The following is a 17,238-nucleotide window of genomic DNA, read 5'->3' on the forward strand; positions in this document are numbered from 1 at the left end:
TGTCTGCTATTGCTAATTTACTCTTCAGATTACTAAAGATTACTGACTACTGACTCATTCCATAGCTCCTCATCCCTTGTTTATCCCATCCATGATTCAGTCCTGACAGACAAGCACGTAGTAGAATACTAATAGGGTTCCTAATAGGAGGTGCTTAGCTTAATAACTCTCCCTCATAAATGATGGTCCAGAGTAACAGCTAACGAAAGGATAGCAAACAGCCCCAAGCTCAGTACCTTAATTTTTTGGAGGGCAGCTATGGCTGACGATGCTTATTTTTCAAGATATTTTCCAAACATGGAGTGGATGGTTAGGTGTAGAAACATCTGCACTATTGTTTCAATAGAATCTGATCAACACAAAGGCATTTAAAAAATTAAAGCAAGCACCAGTCATTGGAGGCCATACAAACAAATGCTATCTATTGCAGATCCTTGTATTTTATCAAACAACTTCATTTGTGGAGTGTGGGTCACAATGAAGAGCCTTGGTGGCACAGTGGTTAGAATGCAGTACTGCAGAGCTAACTCACTGCTTCACTCCACGAGTTCAATCCTAACCGGTTCCAAGGTTGACTCAGCCTTCCATTCTTCTGAGGTTGGTAAAACGAGGACCCAGATTGTTGGGATCAATATGCTGACTCTGTAAACCGCTTAGAGAGGGCTATAAAGCACTGTGAAGCAGTATATAAGTCTAAGTGCTATTGCTAATGCTGAAACATTTATGGTTACAGCTTTATTTACATTTTGTACAATTTTACACTTTTGCAAATTGGCAGAACAGGATTTATAATCCCTTCCTGAAGATGAAAGCATATAGGAAAAAAGAACAACACAAAATAGGATATTTAATACGAGGCGTATTTGCCACATAGGACTACTTAATTCTCCCTAGTACTTTGAAAGAGGGAGAAAGGTTAAAGTAAGATGGTAGCTAATCAATTTAGTGTTTTTTTTTTTCTTAGTCTGATATGCTAGCTGGGAATTTTGGGAGTTGCAGTCCTGGACATATTAGACATTGGAGAATGGAAAAGGTTTATTGGATGTATTACTGCTGCCTAAATCAGAAAGAAAAGTAGTGTTCTCTTAAGCAATAAGCCTGCTGTTAGAGCCATGTAAATGTGCAACTCAAACTTTGTTCTTCTTCCACAGAGCCCAGATTAGACCAGGGCTGAGTTCACTTTTCCTTTGCCACTGTTGCACTCCACCCTTGCTTGGTGGTTTCCTCTAGAACATGTGGTTTTGCTTCCAGTGTGAGTACCCAGCAAAGTTAGCAACGCCCAGGAGAGCTGAATGGCTTCCCAACTCCTGTTTTCACCCATGCAGGGAAAAAGACAGGTTTTGAAAGCTGGAGGGAGACAGACAGAACATTGCCTACCCTGCCATCGAATGCATCTCAAAGGTAAGTTGATTACAAATCAATGTAAACAGTAACAGAGTTGGAAGGGACCTTGGAGGTCATCTAGTCCAACCTCCTGCTCACGCAGGAGACCTATACTAGGGATTCAAACCACCGAACTGCCGACCTTTCTGATTGACAAGCTCAGCATCTTAGCCACTGAACCACCTAGCCAGGCAAGGTGTAGCGTCTTCATCCGGAAGAAGAGAGCAGGAGCTTTCCTCAACAGCAATTAAGTGGCAGAATTAAAGGCTGTTTTTTTGACTTATTTTCTTGCTAATCCAGGCTAACTCTCCTACTGCGGTTCCCCCCAACAATGGTTGCGTTGTTTAATGACTGAGGAACCAGCAGCAGACTCTCTCCCTTGAGGCATGGACCCTGATATGGGCGCAGCCATGTTGAATATTGATTACAGTCCCAAGTTCTATTCTCTAGACAGAGCTGAGGGATCACACCTAAGGCTACTTGGTAAATGCAGGGAAATAATGAGACGTGAGCAACAAAACATCTCCGGCTGTTATCTGCTGTGTCACATGAATTCCATCCCTTAACTCTGTTGTTTACAGGTAAGGTATTTTTAAGACCTCAAGAGACCAGCTCAGAGATTCTTTCAAAGATACTAACTGCTAAAAGTATTGCAAAAACAGACGTCTCATAAACCTGCCATCAGTCCGGGGCTGAAAAATAATGAACAAAGTAGCTTCAAGGCTCTCAGGGAGAGTCAATAGCTGGTTATTGTGTCTACAGTGGTGACAGATACACAGTGGGCCCATTGTGAGTGTCTTCTTTTACTTAGCAATCAATTTACACCTTGTCTCCAGCAAGTGGACCTCTGTGGAGGATGGTGGTTTCTCAGGCACACGCCATTAGCAGAAAAGCACCATGTCAAATATACTTGATGATGAAATACAGGGCCCAAGGGCAGCAACCTTCTCGTATAATGTTTCCTACCCAGGGAACATGCATATATCCAGGATACTCACTCTCCCCTAGCAACCATGCCCCTCTTGTTTATCAGCCAATCCTCCCTGAAGCAATATAAACATCTCCAGAGGACAAAGGAGTAGGCGGGAGAGCTTCTGCCTTTCACACAAGTTTTGGCATGAAAGCCAGTGCTAAACCACAACACACAGGCAAACAAAACAAGCAGCCAACTTCCAGGACATAAAGCCATCCTTGAGCCACCAGCTGGGATAGGCTTTCCCACTCCTCCCACTCCCAAATTCCACCAAGCCCCCCCTCCCCACCTCCAAACTGTCAAAGTTCATGCAAAGATGTTCCAAAAGGTCCATTCCTTTCTCTGGCAGAAGGGGAAAAGCCAAAAAAACAAAAACAAAAACAAAAAAACACCTGAAGGAAGCACCAATAGGATCCAGAAGCCCAACACTGCCTTTGACCTGTGGTGGGACTCCTGCAGCAGCATCTACTCTGAGACCATTCAGGAGAGGGAATGGAGAGTAGAGCTAAACCAAGGTCATCCGGGATTGTGGCCGAAATGCCACAAGAGTTGTGCTGAGATTTTTTTTTTCCAATACAGCCAAAACCACAGGAGGGGTGAATGGGGAGAAAGGCAGGGAGGAGGCACCACGTCTACATAGCCATAGCCAAACTATTCCAGCCACTCACCTGTAATCCGGTCCCTGTCCATGACTGGGAAATAGATTTAGCATCCACGTGTCCCGAAGTGTATTTAATTACTTTCCCTGCTGCTGCTGCTTTTTTTTTTTTTTGCCTCTTCGTCAAAACCAAGCTAAACAAACGTCCCCCAGTCGAATTTCTTCAATGGGTTGCAATCGCGAGTGCCTTCCACATTACCACATTTCCGTGCGCGGATCAGACCTTTCTGCTCCTAGCTGAAGCAGCTTTGTATCATTGAAAGAAAATGAGCGAAAAAAGAGAGATGCCAGAAGCATGACCCAGAAAAAAAAAAAAAAAATCGGAACGCAATTTCTCTTCCACCACCACCCTATTTCTCCCCCCCCCACCCCAACCAAAAATATATTCCGCCACGTGCAGGACTACTGAGAAACCCAATTCCCCCGCAACTCTCTCTTAAAGGCACAGCGCAAGCACTTCCTCCGGGACAACGCGGCTCGCTCGACTTGTCATTTAATAATCTGCCGGAAGGCGCTCGGCAAACTCGGCTCCTTGAAACAAAACAAGCCACTGACTAATCCACCGATATTAAACGGCGTCTTCAGATTTCTTCAGGCTTAATTCGCTGCCGCCGTTTCTCCTTCTCCCTCTGCCCTTTCTTTCTTTCTTTCTTTCTTTCTTTCTTTCTTTCTTTCTTTCTTTCTTTCTTTCTTTCTTTCTTTCTTTCTTTCTTTCTTTCTTTCTTTCCTTTTGTTTTTTGGCTAGAGCATATGAAGCCCTCCAATCGGACTTACTCCTCCAGTCAGTCTGGCTTTCAAACTACTTTTTTTTTTTTTTAAAGTCAGTTTCTATTTGCTCTTCTGTTCTGCTGACTTCAGTCTTCGGCCGAATGACAAGAGAGGATCTCGCCCGTCTGCTTGCTACCAGGGAGGATTGCAGCGTTTCTTTGCTCCCTGCTGGAGAGGCTTTCTTCCTCCTCGGTCTTGGCCAGAAGCCACAGGGTTGCCTTGGCACAAGGAACTGCCTGTCGGACTTTCCCTTGTCCCACGGGCCAATAAGGCTGAGCGGTTGCAGCTGGCCTAGAAGTGACAGGCTGCCTGGCTCTTGGGCTGCTCCTGCAGATATTCCCCCCACCACCCCCGCGCAAATTGGCCTTACTGATTACTGTCCAAAGGGCTCCGGGTGTGGGCTTTGAAGGTAGAAATGCAATTGTGCAACCACTGTGACCTTATCCACAAGGCTGGATATTATGGCCCATTTCATAAAGGGGTTACTGTGAGTTGGGGAGGCTCTGCTGGGCAAAACAAAAGGCACTGAGGGGGATTGTTCTCTCTTGGGAGTTTGGGATGTATACATTCTGCAGATCTTGGGTGTTTCTGCACCTGACAGGAGAGCAGGTCCATCAAGAATTGTTTTCAGAGATTGAATGAGCAGAACCATGCCTCAGCTAGGCCTCAACAGGTCTATCCAACAGGAGGGGACCAGAGCACTCCCAATGTGAGTTAGGCTTGTATGGACCACATAGGCAGGTCTGGAAAGAACGGTGGCTTGCTAGGGGGAAAAGAAGTCTTTTAAGGTTCATTAGCAACTTGGGACTCACTAAACAAAACGTGGGGCTTGATAAAATGCCCCTGGTTCAGCAAACTGCCTCGTGAGATGCGTAGCTGATGAGTCAGGCTAGGAGTTATTCAGTGCTTTGTTCCTTTTTCAATCCTACAGTTCCTGTCAACAAACTTCTCTTAAATTAATTTTAAAGATCCCCTGTCATAAGCAATCAAAAACATCCCTGTAAAAGTTATACATGTTTTTTAGGAAGGACTTATGGAGTAAACACAGAGATTCCTGCCAGCTGCTACTTACGAGAGATTGCCCTAGAAAAATTCAACATGAATAGCCAATACTAATAAGTAGGCCTCTACTGGAAACTCTCCAAAGGGAGCTCTGGAAAAAGTAAAATATTCGCAAGACTTGCAGAACAATGCTTAGAAATCCATTTCTGCTTAGCTAGTCCATAAAAGAGGCAGGATCCTCCTAACAAATAACTCTGACAGTTTAATTGTATCAATCAATTCATTAGAAGTGATTGATACATGCGGGCCTCTCGGCTCCATCTTTTTTAGAGGACAGAACTTGTAGTGTTTTATTGTGCTGCATATATACTTTACAATGCATTCAATTTGAGAAGGTGCCTTCTCCAACTGTTTTTTTCTTTTCTTTTTCTTTTCTGAGTCTTTCCATGACTTGAAAACATTGACCAAGGCAGGAATTCTAAATTTAGGGCTGCTCTAGCCTGCTTGACCTGTGCTAAGTGGGATCATTGTCCATGTTGGACCCTGTTGCAGCTACTCCCAAAAATGGCATTCCTCTTTGGGTTCAAGGGGATGATCCTGCTGTATTGAGTGAGTCATCTCCATTCCAGATTATTAAAATGGATGAATCATCTTCCCATGGAAGCAGAAAGGGCTGATAAAATCTCTTTCAGTATTGCAGCCTCCACATTTTGCCATGTACCGATCTACATGCATGCTTGCCTTTATATATTTCTCCTAAATATAGCTTTCTGGTTACTCAAAACCCAGGGTGGGGGAGTCAACTAATGCTGTTCCTTCAAAGAAAGATGGGAAAAACGTTGAGCTGTAGCCACATTGAAAACAAATAATTCTAACTTCTGGATAATAACAGAAGCCCTTCATATTGTGACACTTGCATATCTTCTAAACTTTTAGCATATTCATTGGGCAGAAAGGACCATGGAAGTCAGCTAATCTACTTTGTGTACACTGCAGGCTCTGTAACATCAACTCTGACAGATAACCCAGCCTCTGTATCCCCCAACAAATGTGATTTTGCCACTTCATGTGACAGCCTGTTCTTCTCTCCAACAGCGCAAACAAAAGTTTCTCCAGAACCAACTTCCTTGTGGCTTTAACACATTGTTCCTGTCGCGATCATTTGTTTGACTATTTCTTTTTTTTTGATGTATTGTTTTAAATAAATAAATAAATAAAATAATAATAATAAAAAAACAATGAGGCAACACAAGTACTGAGATTCTTATAAAAAGAAAACATTGTTTTTTGTTACTCTTTCTTCTATGTGATAACCTTCAGATATGTAGAGTGTATCCCAGGGGTGTCAAACTTGCGGCCCGCAGGCCAGATGCATCACGTGCTGGCACACCCACGCCTGGTTTAGCGAAGGGGGAAAAAGTTGTGATATGTCCTGTGACGACACAAGTTTTACACCCCTAGTCTATCCTATCAACTCTTGGTTGTCTTTAAACACCCAGATCCTTTCATATGGCTTGTTTCCAGACCTCTTACTATCTTGATAGCCTTCCTCTGATCTCACTTCCATTTTTCACTGCCTTTTTGCACTGTCATACCCAGAATCGTTTACCATCACATGTTCTTGCCTATAGTTTATAGACTCATACTGCAGGATTAGTTAGTAGATCCATGGTGATGCAGTACTGCAGGCTACTTCTGCTGACTGCCAGCTGCCAGCAGTTCGAGTCTCACAGGCTCAAGGTTGACTCAGCCTTCCATCCTCCATCCGAGGATCAGTAAAATGAGGACCCAGATTTTTGGGGGTTAGAGAGGGCTGTAAAACACTCAGAAGTGGTATATAAGTCTAAGTGCTATTGTCCCTGTTATTCTCTGTCTCATCAGTTTGAAGATACTTGGACTTCATTTCTCAGAATACTGGCTGGGAAATTTTGGGAATTAAAGTCCACATACCTTAAAGTTGATAAGATTGAGAAATACTGAGATAGAGAATGGAGCATCTAGTGGCCTCACTGTTTTTGATAAGAGCCACTTTGGCCATTAGGCCAAACTAGATTCCCTTCACTTATTTTGGGACGAATCCTTCCTGGATGACATAGCACAAAACAGAACCATAGTGGAAAATGCTATAAAGTTAAACAATTTAAACCCATTGTATGATGTAATAAAACATTGCATCAAGTTCAAGCTGTTCTAAGAGCTGAATTTCAGTAGATATTTTGTGAAGGTGAAATGAAATAGTCCACCTAGTAAAAAAAAACAAATCAAAACAGCAGATGCAGGGTGCTGTGTGTGTGTGGATTCTTTGTGCCCATCAGCTATATTATTATTCTAGGAAAGTACACCAAGAGTTTATTGGAAAATTTTAAGGTCATCTTGAAATTACTTCATTGCAGCATGTTCATGACTTTAAATGACAGTATCTGCAGGCATGCTCTTTATATGACCCGACTTTGTTCAACTGAAGGTTTAAAGCAAGGGTGTCCAAACTTTTTGTAAGGAGGGCCAGATTTGGTGAGGTGAAAATGTGTGTGGGCCGACCATTCAGCCTGACATTCTTTGAACCATTAACATTAAATGCAAATGAACTATTTTATGAAAGACTAAACAAATAACTGTCCTGGAAGTGGTGGCCCTCGCTGTCAACTTTCCTTTTTTTAGTTACAGTCGCCATTTTAGAAATGGGCACATAAGCTCACAAGGGTCACTCAGGTCTACTGCCATCTTCTGTTGAAAAATATGGCTGAGATGCTCTGCAGAGTAGGGTGGCTGTGGAGCAGGAGGCAGCAGGGGACAGCTGTGGGAACCGCTGTGCGGTGAAGGGAAAAGCGCCAGCCGGCGAGGATGAGTGACAGGCTGAGCCAGCGGGGAGAAGAGGCTGCGGGCTGCTCGAAATTTGAACATGGGCCACAATTGGCTCCTGGGCCGGACTTTGGACACGCCTGGTTTAAATGCAGCATCTTAGTGCCATCCAACCCAAATGTCACTGGAACAGAACTCCCAAAAGTTGAGATTAGTGGTTATTTCTAGCATTCTAGGGGAATTTTGTGATAGTTGTCATGAAACATTTAACCAGTCACAAGACATCAATTTACTGAAAGATGGATTAGTGAGGTTTAACCACCTCCTCCTCCTTCTCCCAGCTGCTGTCACCTCCCAACATCATTGTTTTCTAAGGAGTACATGTTCAAATAAAGCACTAGCAGAAGCCAGCCACTATTTTTATCTTCTAAGAAGGCCAGTGAAGCTGGAGCTTAGAAATAAGAAATTATGCCACAGGCTCACGCTCTGCTTTGCAGCATGCCCGTTTCCCTCTTCTTGCATCCTGATAGGGAAATAAGTCAGAAGAGAAGGAGTTTGTTACAAATCAAGACAGAACACTACAATGTGGACTCTACCCTATAACATAGAACAGAGGTCTTCAAACTTGGCAGCTTTAAGACTTGTGGACTTCAACTCCCAGAATTCAGCATAGCTGCCTGGAGAATTCTGGGAGTTGAAGTCCACAAGTCTTAAAGCTGCCAATTTTAAGACCTCTGACATAGAAGATACTTGCATTAAGGCCCATCTTCCATAAATGATGCTGTTAATGCTACATTATCCTACTCCAGTGAAGAATATTCCCAGTTGCTACCATTCTCACCACCACCTGAGCTTCACCAGTTCATTCAAGAATTGTGGGGTAATGAGAGTTTATTTTCTGTCTGAAATGCAGAGGACCTTCCCTTTAGCAAATGGAAATTTAGAGGGCCTCCTCAGCAAACTTCCTGCACTGGTCAAATGAGACAGTCATTTCTTTCCCTTATCTTTCATCATCTTGAGCAGCAGAATTGCATTGCTGCAGTAGAAAATCTTTTTTTTTTCTCAAAGGGGGTGTGGAGACAGGAAGAAAAGCTAAATCCAATTATAGGCTAGGAGCTTGGGTTTGGACAGTGTTTGCCTTTTAAAAATAAATTTCAAGGCAACCAGGACAATGCTTGCAAGACAAATGAAGCATCCATTATGCAAGCATACTCAGACATTCAAATAGTTTCAGAAATACAGAGAATACCACAAAATTCCAAATTTGAGAATTATTCTCCCTATACAGACTGTACTGGAAGATAAATGAGCACAACTGTTTTCAATAGCTATGATGTGTTCATCAGTCCAGTCATCACATATTGTAGTTAATAAAAGTCATTTATGGAGAATCCTTATGGGAAGCCAGTCAATGATCACTAATAGTTTAACATTGTCTACTCCGAGATCCACGTGTCTGTCCTAACTGTTCCCTATTTTAGTGTTAACTGGGATATGTTTTTTTGTCCTATGCTTTGTTAGTAATGTGATGACATTTTTCTAAGCTTCTAACTTATGCTTTTATTTTTTTTTCTTTCTTTCTACCTCTATTGCAAGGCACTGTAGTCAGCTAATTTCATTCCAAAAATTGATCGAATCGATTGATAAAACCTAGCATATATATTTTTCCAAAAAAATTGCTGGCTTCATCAATCAAACTTTTAACCAATCATCTTTTAACAGTGACATAGCTAAGAATAATTTAGCTTATCTCACTTAGGGCCAAAAGAGCAATGTCATAGGAATATGGCAGAAAACATCCAGTACTAGAGAATGTGCAGGGTCCTTGATTCCTCAAGGGACAAGCTTGGTTTCTTTCTTGCAGACATTTCATTACCAAATTAGGTAACAATATCAGTGCACTAGAGAATGTTTATGCCATGGTTAGATGCAAGGGGAAATAGGCCAAAAATGTCACTCAGCCAATTGCTGCCCCAATATCTCATATCATATGATATGATTCATATCAAGAATCAGTCTGGTGTAGTGATTAAAGCATTGGGTTAAGAAATCAGGAGTCCTGCCTTAGGCACAAAGGCAGCTGAGTGATTTTGGGCCAGTTGCTCTTCCTCAGCCCCAGGAAGGAATCAATGAGAAACCACAAAATATTGCCAAAAATATTTTTATCTTACCCAGCCAGTCGCTAGGAGTCAACACTGTCTCAAAGGCATACATTTATATTATATTAAATGAAGTCTGATGAAGCTGTGAATAAATGATATAAAGTTCTGTAGGTTCTATAACATATGCAATGTTAAAATGCAATGTTAAAATGTTCAAGTTTATGATGTAGCATGTTGGTGGAATTGCGATGCAGTTTATTCAGTGGACTGGTTAAACAAATCATAGCATAGTGTTTGAACCCAACCACTGGGTTTTCTCCCCACTGCTTAATTTCACATATAGACACAGACATTCATTTGGAAATTATTGCTTTGCCTTAATACACACACACACACATACACACACACACACACAAACACACACACACCTTGTTTCAATAATGTTAATACATGTTTGAAGAGAATTGTGGTTCCTCAAGGGACAATTCACGAAGAAAAGAGATGAACACCATTTCACAGTCTGATCTGGACCAAGTTCTAAAATCATAAAAAAAAAAAAGAAAGAAAGAAAACAAAAAAAGAAAAGAAATCCTGGGACAGGAAGGAACAGCCTCGACTCCCACACCATGAATAGCTATGCTCAAGGACGGATTTAGAAGTGGTATGTTATTCTGTGGCTAAGTTACACAATTAGAGGTTTTGGAATGCACCAGAGAGTCATTGAAGATCTTGTCTTTACGGCTCTTAAATTGTGCATGATCATTAAGATTGCTCTTTTTCTCTCAATCTCTCCCTTCCCCCATTCCCCTCACAATTCTGGAAACTATTATTCATCTAGGAAAACAACATAGAGCAATGGAGAAAGACAGAAATCAGATGAAACATCAGTAAACCTGAGGAAATGTTGAAAGCCAATCCCAAAAATTAAATCTTTGCACGTGAGAAAATTATCTGGAATCTGGATGAAGGGTTGGGTTGTCAGAAGGGTTCAGGAGATAAGAGGACAAGCCCTTCTTCCTAGGGCTGAGAGACAATCAGCTAGATTTGTACTGAATGAGGGATTGGAACTTTCTCCCATTTTTTAATCCAGAGCCTTTAACCACTGCCCCAAATAGGCATACTTTGTATTATTTTCAAATTTGGCTTTCGCTGGGCACAGAATTGCATGCCTCAGAGGACATAATCTTATTTCAGATTATTTCAAATTTACACTGACCACCAGGCTTTACCACATGATTCATTTTGGGACACTTCAGAGACAGTGAAGAGAGATATATTGGCCCTGATGCTGAAGATAACATAGATGTTAAATTTTGAATAACCAGGAAGAGTTTCTGGAAAGATCTGACTCCCTGGGTTCTCTATTTCAACTTCCTTGTTTTTAATCCTTTCTTCAATGTGAGATGTTTTCTGCAATCAAGTACAGCTATGCCAGACCTCAGTGGCAGTTTTTAATTTCAGTTAGATTTTGAAAGCACTATGGTCATTGCTTCCAAGAACAGTGGTATTTTTTTGCTAATCATCCTCATCTGAAATAGTTAAACAGTAATATATTTCTGCATTTTCTCACACAGATATGACTCTTTACTATTCCTATAGACCCCCTATTTATCTGTACAGGTAGTCCTCAATTTACGACCACAACTGAGCCCAAAATTTCTGTTGCTGAGTGAGACATTTGTTAAGTAAGCTTTGCCCCATTTTACAACCTTTCTTGCCACAGTTGTTAAAACGAATCACTGTAGCTGTTAGGTTGATAACATGGTTGTTAAGTGAATCTGGTTCCCCATTGACTTTGCTTGTCAGAAGATTGTAAAATGTGATCACCTGACCCCAGGACACCACATCGTCATAAATATGAACCACTTGCCAAGCATCCAAATTCTGATCATGTTACCACAGTTGTTAAAACGAATCACTGTAGCTGTTAGGTTGATAACATGGTTGTTAAGTGAATCTGGTTCCCCATTGACTTTGCTTGTCAGAAGATTGTAAAAGGTGATCACCTGACCCCAGGACACCACATCATCATAAATATGAACCACTTGCCAAGCATCCAAATTCTGATCATGTTACCATGGGGTTATGGTAACATGGCAATATAAGGATATTTGCAAGAGGGATCTAAAGGCCTTGGTAATGGACATTAACGACTGGGAAACGACCTCTGATCGTTCAGCTTGGAGGCTAAAGACGCAGCATGGCCTTCTCCAATTCGAAGAGACACTTGTTTGGCAGGCTGAGGCAAAGAGGCAATCCTAGAACCAGCGAAATCTGGGGGCTGGGCACTCTCGAATTGGCCTTTTTAGTCACACCAGATGCTGTTTTAGGACCTCTTTATAGAGCACGATACCATAGTCTTTTGAGACGGAAGGTTGCCAACGTATGAATGTACCATGGGGATGCTGCAACGGTCATGTGTGAAAAATGGCCGTAAATCACTTTTTTCAGTGTCATTGTAACTTTGAACTGTTATAAAATTGAGGATTGCCTCTATGTTTCCTGTCACTTTTTCTCACTTATGCTTAAGTATATTTTGTTTTAACCATAGCTTACTGAATAAATAATTATGATCTCACCTCACATAACATGCATATTCATCCACCATAATTTATTAACAATGGTAGACTGTTGTTTGTATAGATATGTTTTGGAGGTGATTATCAGCTCCCAAGTAATATAATATAACTTGGCTGCTTTTGATAGATTTTTCATTTTACCTCAGTTTAAACTTGGGATAGCATTTATAGTTTGCAGCCTTTGCAGTGTATTCTGTTTCAACAGTTCTTCAGGGAACTGTTTATTGTAACATCAGAAGATGCCCAATAAACTGTTAATTATAATAGACAGAGGATCTGGTGCTCTGTACATGTTATACCAGGTTTATGGAAAAGAAGTTAAGCTAGGAAGAGCACATATTTCAATAATCAAGGGAACTGATGTCAGATGACCCACTTATCAGAAAGCTCTCCAAATAAAGGCCTGGGATGAGATTGCTGTTTTGCAAAAATCCTTGATCGTCCATTGATGTTTCACACTTTGAAAGCAAGAAGGAAAATGACTTAATAGCTTGAACGTAAATAATCCATATTAAGTGAATTGAGAGACAATTGGACCCATTGGCTTAAGCAGATATAAATGCCCCTGCTAAATCAGCAGAAAGTCCATCCAGCATAGAAGAATAATACAATTGAGCACTGAGTGCCTTAACAGAAGCTGATTGACAAATAGCTCATGGACCGCAGTCTACCGTCTTAAATAACTGTAAGGTAGAGCATGGGAAATGGTGAACAGCATCCCTTGTTTTGCTTTGTTTTTTCCTTAGACAAAGCTATTTCAAGATACTTGAATGCAGAGGAAAGGTTATGCAATTAAACACAGCACAGATCCAGCACCAGCACCAGGCAAATCTATATATACAAGGACTGCAATGCCTATTCTGACTTCATAATGTGAACGAGGAATATTTTTCTTCACATTGGATCCTACACATATGTACGCTATTCCCTGCTCCCTCACCCTTTCCTCTACCACCATCTCCTCTGTTTTTTTCTGTCATACAGTAGAAGACACTTCACTCTAAATTTAATATAAACGGAGAGACAGTCAGTTATTCCCACTCCCTTCTTCCTCCTCCTCACACAGACATAACCTACTCCAGATCTGCTAGCAACAGGACAATCTTTACCTTTCAACACCTTTGCAGTGAATTGTTCACCTCTGCTTGTCTGAATGCTGAAGTTTCTCAGAGTAATTCTGTTTGTCCAGCACTGTGGAATTAGCCTGGTCTCCTCCCAGTGTGTCTTCCCCTTTACTCCCAAGGCTAAGCATTCCTGAACAGATACATATTGCTTGTCATTAAGAGATAATGAATGATTTATCTCTCTGCTGAGGTATTGTACCCAGGCAAAGGGTGAACTGGAATACTACCAAAAGAATAGCTGGATACAACTAAATTCCATTGTCCTTTGTTTAGTGTTCAATACTCCATGGCATCACAAAATGGTTTTGTTTCTAAACGATAACATCTCACCCAAAAAGTTTTCACTTCTAATTTACATCAAGCTCCACCTACTTACCGACTCTCTGAAAATGTCATGAAAATTTAATGAATGGTTGAGGAAGCCATGGAAAAGATACAGTGCAGTCAGGTAGCACCTTCATCGATTTCCTGAATGGTATCCCAGTGCAAAAGCAAATGGCAGGGTTAAGTTGTATCACAGTTATGGGGGGGAAAATCCATTAACCAAGAAAATAAAGCATATAGTCTACAAATAGTATTCTTTTTTGTGGGGCATAATGCTAGGTCTCATTTTCCTTTTTAACAGTATGCAGTTATCCCAGAATGCCCTCCCCAAAAATAAGCCCTCCCCGAAAATATTTAAATGCATGTGCAGCGGTCCCCACCATTTCCTCTGGTTAGGGTTAGGGAGACAGAAATCAGGTAAGACAGCAAACCCCGTCTTGCTCCATGCACCCCAAAATAATAGGACATCCCTGAAAATAAGGCCAAACACTTATTTCAGGGTTCAAAAAAATATAAGACAGGGTCTTATTTTTGGGAAAACATGATATTTGTTGGTCTTTTCATTCCTTTGTCATCTACATCTGCACCTCCACTTTCCCAAATAGGCTGCAACTTTATCTACATTTTCTTCTGTGAAATAGGTCTTTTACCGCATTTGTCGTATGACCTTAGGACAACATAACAAATGCATTGACATTTCACTCTCTTATTAGTCTCGCTCTGAGCAGGAGAAGAGGAACAGACAAATTGGTTAATGTTTCCTTCCTTATCATGCCATGCTGGGGAAATGGTTGCCTCCAAGTGTTACATTGCAAGGCTTTTTTCTAGGCTGCCCTTATTCTCACATATAGATGGGGCAAAATGTATATGAAAATATGCATTCTACTGATATATATCAGAAGCAGGGGTGGTATTCACTTACTTTCCCTACCGGTTTGCAAATGTGAACATTCCACATACGTGCTTTGTTGTCATGCATGTCTTCCGCGCATGCACCCAGCCTCAAAAACATGCCTAAATAGGATGACATAGAACTGGGGTGGGTGGGCAGGCCCACCCGCAATTTCCACTACTGGTTCAGGCAAACTGATGTTGTGACCTAGGCTTACTGAGTCATTACAAGACAGTTAGTTCCCCAAAAAACTATTTTATTGTAACAGCTTAGAATTACGTTCATTCCCAGCTGAGTCCCAATTAGTTGCAAAACAAGTCCTTCGGGATAATCACCAACCTTTATCTTCTTTGACACCCTGCCAAAGGCCTTACTTGGCAAAGCCCCATGAAGTTCAGAAGCAAACAAGAGATGCTGACTGGAAACAGAGTTAGCAACATTGCTTTCCTGCAAAAGGCCCAAGTGCCTTTGTTTCTCTTTTAAGCCTTATGGGAGAACCCATATCATCTCCTGGCCTTACTCCCGAGTCGTCCCTTTTGCTTTAGCTGCTCTTGCCTTCTGGCAGCTCTGTGCATGTGCGCACTAGGAACAGGCTCCTCCTGTTCCTCTGCCTCTCTGCTGTCCGACTTTGATGACTCTGGAGTCCGTGCATCACTGCCAGATGGCCCTGGCCCCATATCTGCCTCCGACCCAGAGCCCTTGTCCGGGCCTTCCCCAGACTCCAGGACTGGCCCATGTTCCTCCCTAGCCTTTTCACTGTCCGACTCCGCTGCCAGCTCTGCAGGCTGCTGGTGGACCACAACAACCGGTCTGAATTGGCTGAATACCAACTCTGATCAGAAGGTACATCCCCATTCCCCTTTTGCCCCAGCTGATGGGCTCCAAGTGAAGATCATCAGAGGACTTGCCTCTGCAGCAACAACTATCCCATTTTTGTAAAGAAGTACACTTTGTTTTGCAGTAAATAAGGGATGCATTTCACGGGAGGTGAGAACATTCACAAAACACACTCTTTATTATAGAATCTGCAGTAAAATTACACTGCTTATCATCACCCACAAGCCTTGCCATCAGCAAAAAGAACTATAGACTTTTGGATTAGGTTTCATAAAAGTTCTGGACACGAAAACAGACCTTGTGTCATGGAATTTAAAATTTATTGGCACTGGGAAAGAGACCAAGCAAAATGTATTAATTCCATGACTGTCTGGATAAATGCTATTGCAGTCACTAGGTGTGACTGTTTCTAGCCTTGAGAAAATTACAATGTGTGTTTCAGAAAAAAAAAAAAAAACAAGGAAAAGCAACTTCTTAAATATATATGTGCTAAGAGTACATTGTGTTGCCCAAGAATAAGGTAGAAAGCAATAGGAAAGCTTAAGCACGTGTCCTACAAGCATGGTGTTAGCCATATACACAGAGACAAAGAGAAGCAGTAATTTAAGCAGAAGAATGTAAATAGCCACGTCTATTGTACTGGACAGCCTATCAAGGGTCTAATTCAGAATGTAAAAGCAGAGGTATGGCATTTGTGGCCACCAACATATTGAGGATCTTAATATCCCAGCATCCTTTATCATTGCCTATGGTAACTTGGGTTGAAATGAAGTTACCCCTTCAGCTAAAAAGTGACCAAGTGGGTTTTCTCTTTAATTTGTCAATGAGCAAAGCTGAGGTAAACCCTAAAGCAACCCACTGGTGAGATATATCTGTTATGAAAGAACGTAGCATGTCATATGATTTTGACAGAAACCTGGATGCACTTTGGTCAGTGCAAAATGATAGCCAGAATTTGTGCACTTAGATTATAATAAGACTTTTCCAACAAAAGGAATGCCTAATATCTACTCCATAGAAGTTCCCACAGAACTTTGTCTATCTGTCTGTCTATCTGTCTACAGTATCTCTAAAATGCTAGCTGGAGCTTTATGAGACAAAAAGATAAATGACTCAATCATCAGTTGTGGCAATTAGCTAAATGATGAGAGGTTTGGGGATCCCACTATGCAGTAGTTCAATAAAGAAATGAACTCTGTGGTTTGGTGGTTTCTGGAAGGCTGTAGACTCACAGTGTAGCAGATGCTTTCCATGTTGACAATTCCAGATTTAAATTAGAATTAACAAGAAATAACTTAAAGCCACCTCAAAATCAAGAATATTTAAAAAAAGAAGCTGAAAAGAGAAAGGTAATCTAACCTCATAGTGGCAAGGAATCCCATCCTCAAGGTTACTCAGGGAAAGCCCTTTCAGCCTTCTGTACAGTACAGTAGAAACTCTGGTCACAACCATAATTCATTCCATAACTTTGGTCGCAAACTGATTTGGTCATGATCCGAACCTAATTTTGGAAATTTGGCGCTTACAAAAAAGTACTAAATTTGCCGTTGGAAAAAAAAGTGAGTTTTTTGATCGGAACCCGATTTGGTCATGGTCAGAAGCATTTGTGATCAGAGATTCTACTGTATACTGTACTATACAAGATATTGTATGCAACAGGATGGGATGCCCTACTCAAGATTAAATGAACTATCCTATATTCACTTGCATCCCTAAAAATGCCAAATCCATTAAAAACTGTCATATATATCAACATTTCTTAACCTTGGCAACTTTAAGATATGCATACTCGAACTT

General features: G+C 41.4%; 1 protein-coding gene across 2 annotated transcripts in view; it reads right to left on the reverse strand.

The window, feature by feature from the left end:
• SEPTIN9 (septin 9) overlaps positions 1-17,238 on the reverse strand; it is a 262,977-nt gene that overhangs the window by 188,528 nt on the left and 57,211 nt on the right. The window contains exon 1 of one of the 2 annotated variants that reach the window (XM_034408528.3): positions 3,025-4,150. The exons of the other annotated variant lie outside the window; for it this stretch is intronic. Coding sequence (XP_034264419.2) covers positions 3,025-3,046 — 22 coding nt within the window. The 5' untranslated portion in view covers positions 3,047-4,150. Of the gene's footprint in view, positions 1-3,024; positions 4,151-17,238 lie in introns of those variants that run through there. 2 annotated transcript variants of the gene reach the window in all.

This window comes from Pantherophis guttatus, chromosome 2, assembly GCF_059756535.1.
Source record: "Pantherophis guttatus breed Tessera chromosome 2, ASM5975653v1, whole genome shotgun sequence".
Classification (NCBI taxonomy): Eukaryota; Metazoa; Chordata; class Lepidosauria; order Squamata; family Colubridae; genus Pantherophis; species Pantherophis guttatus.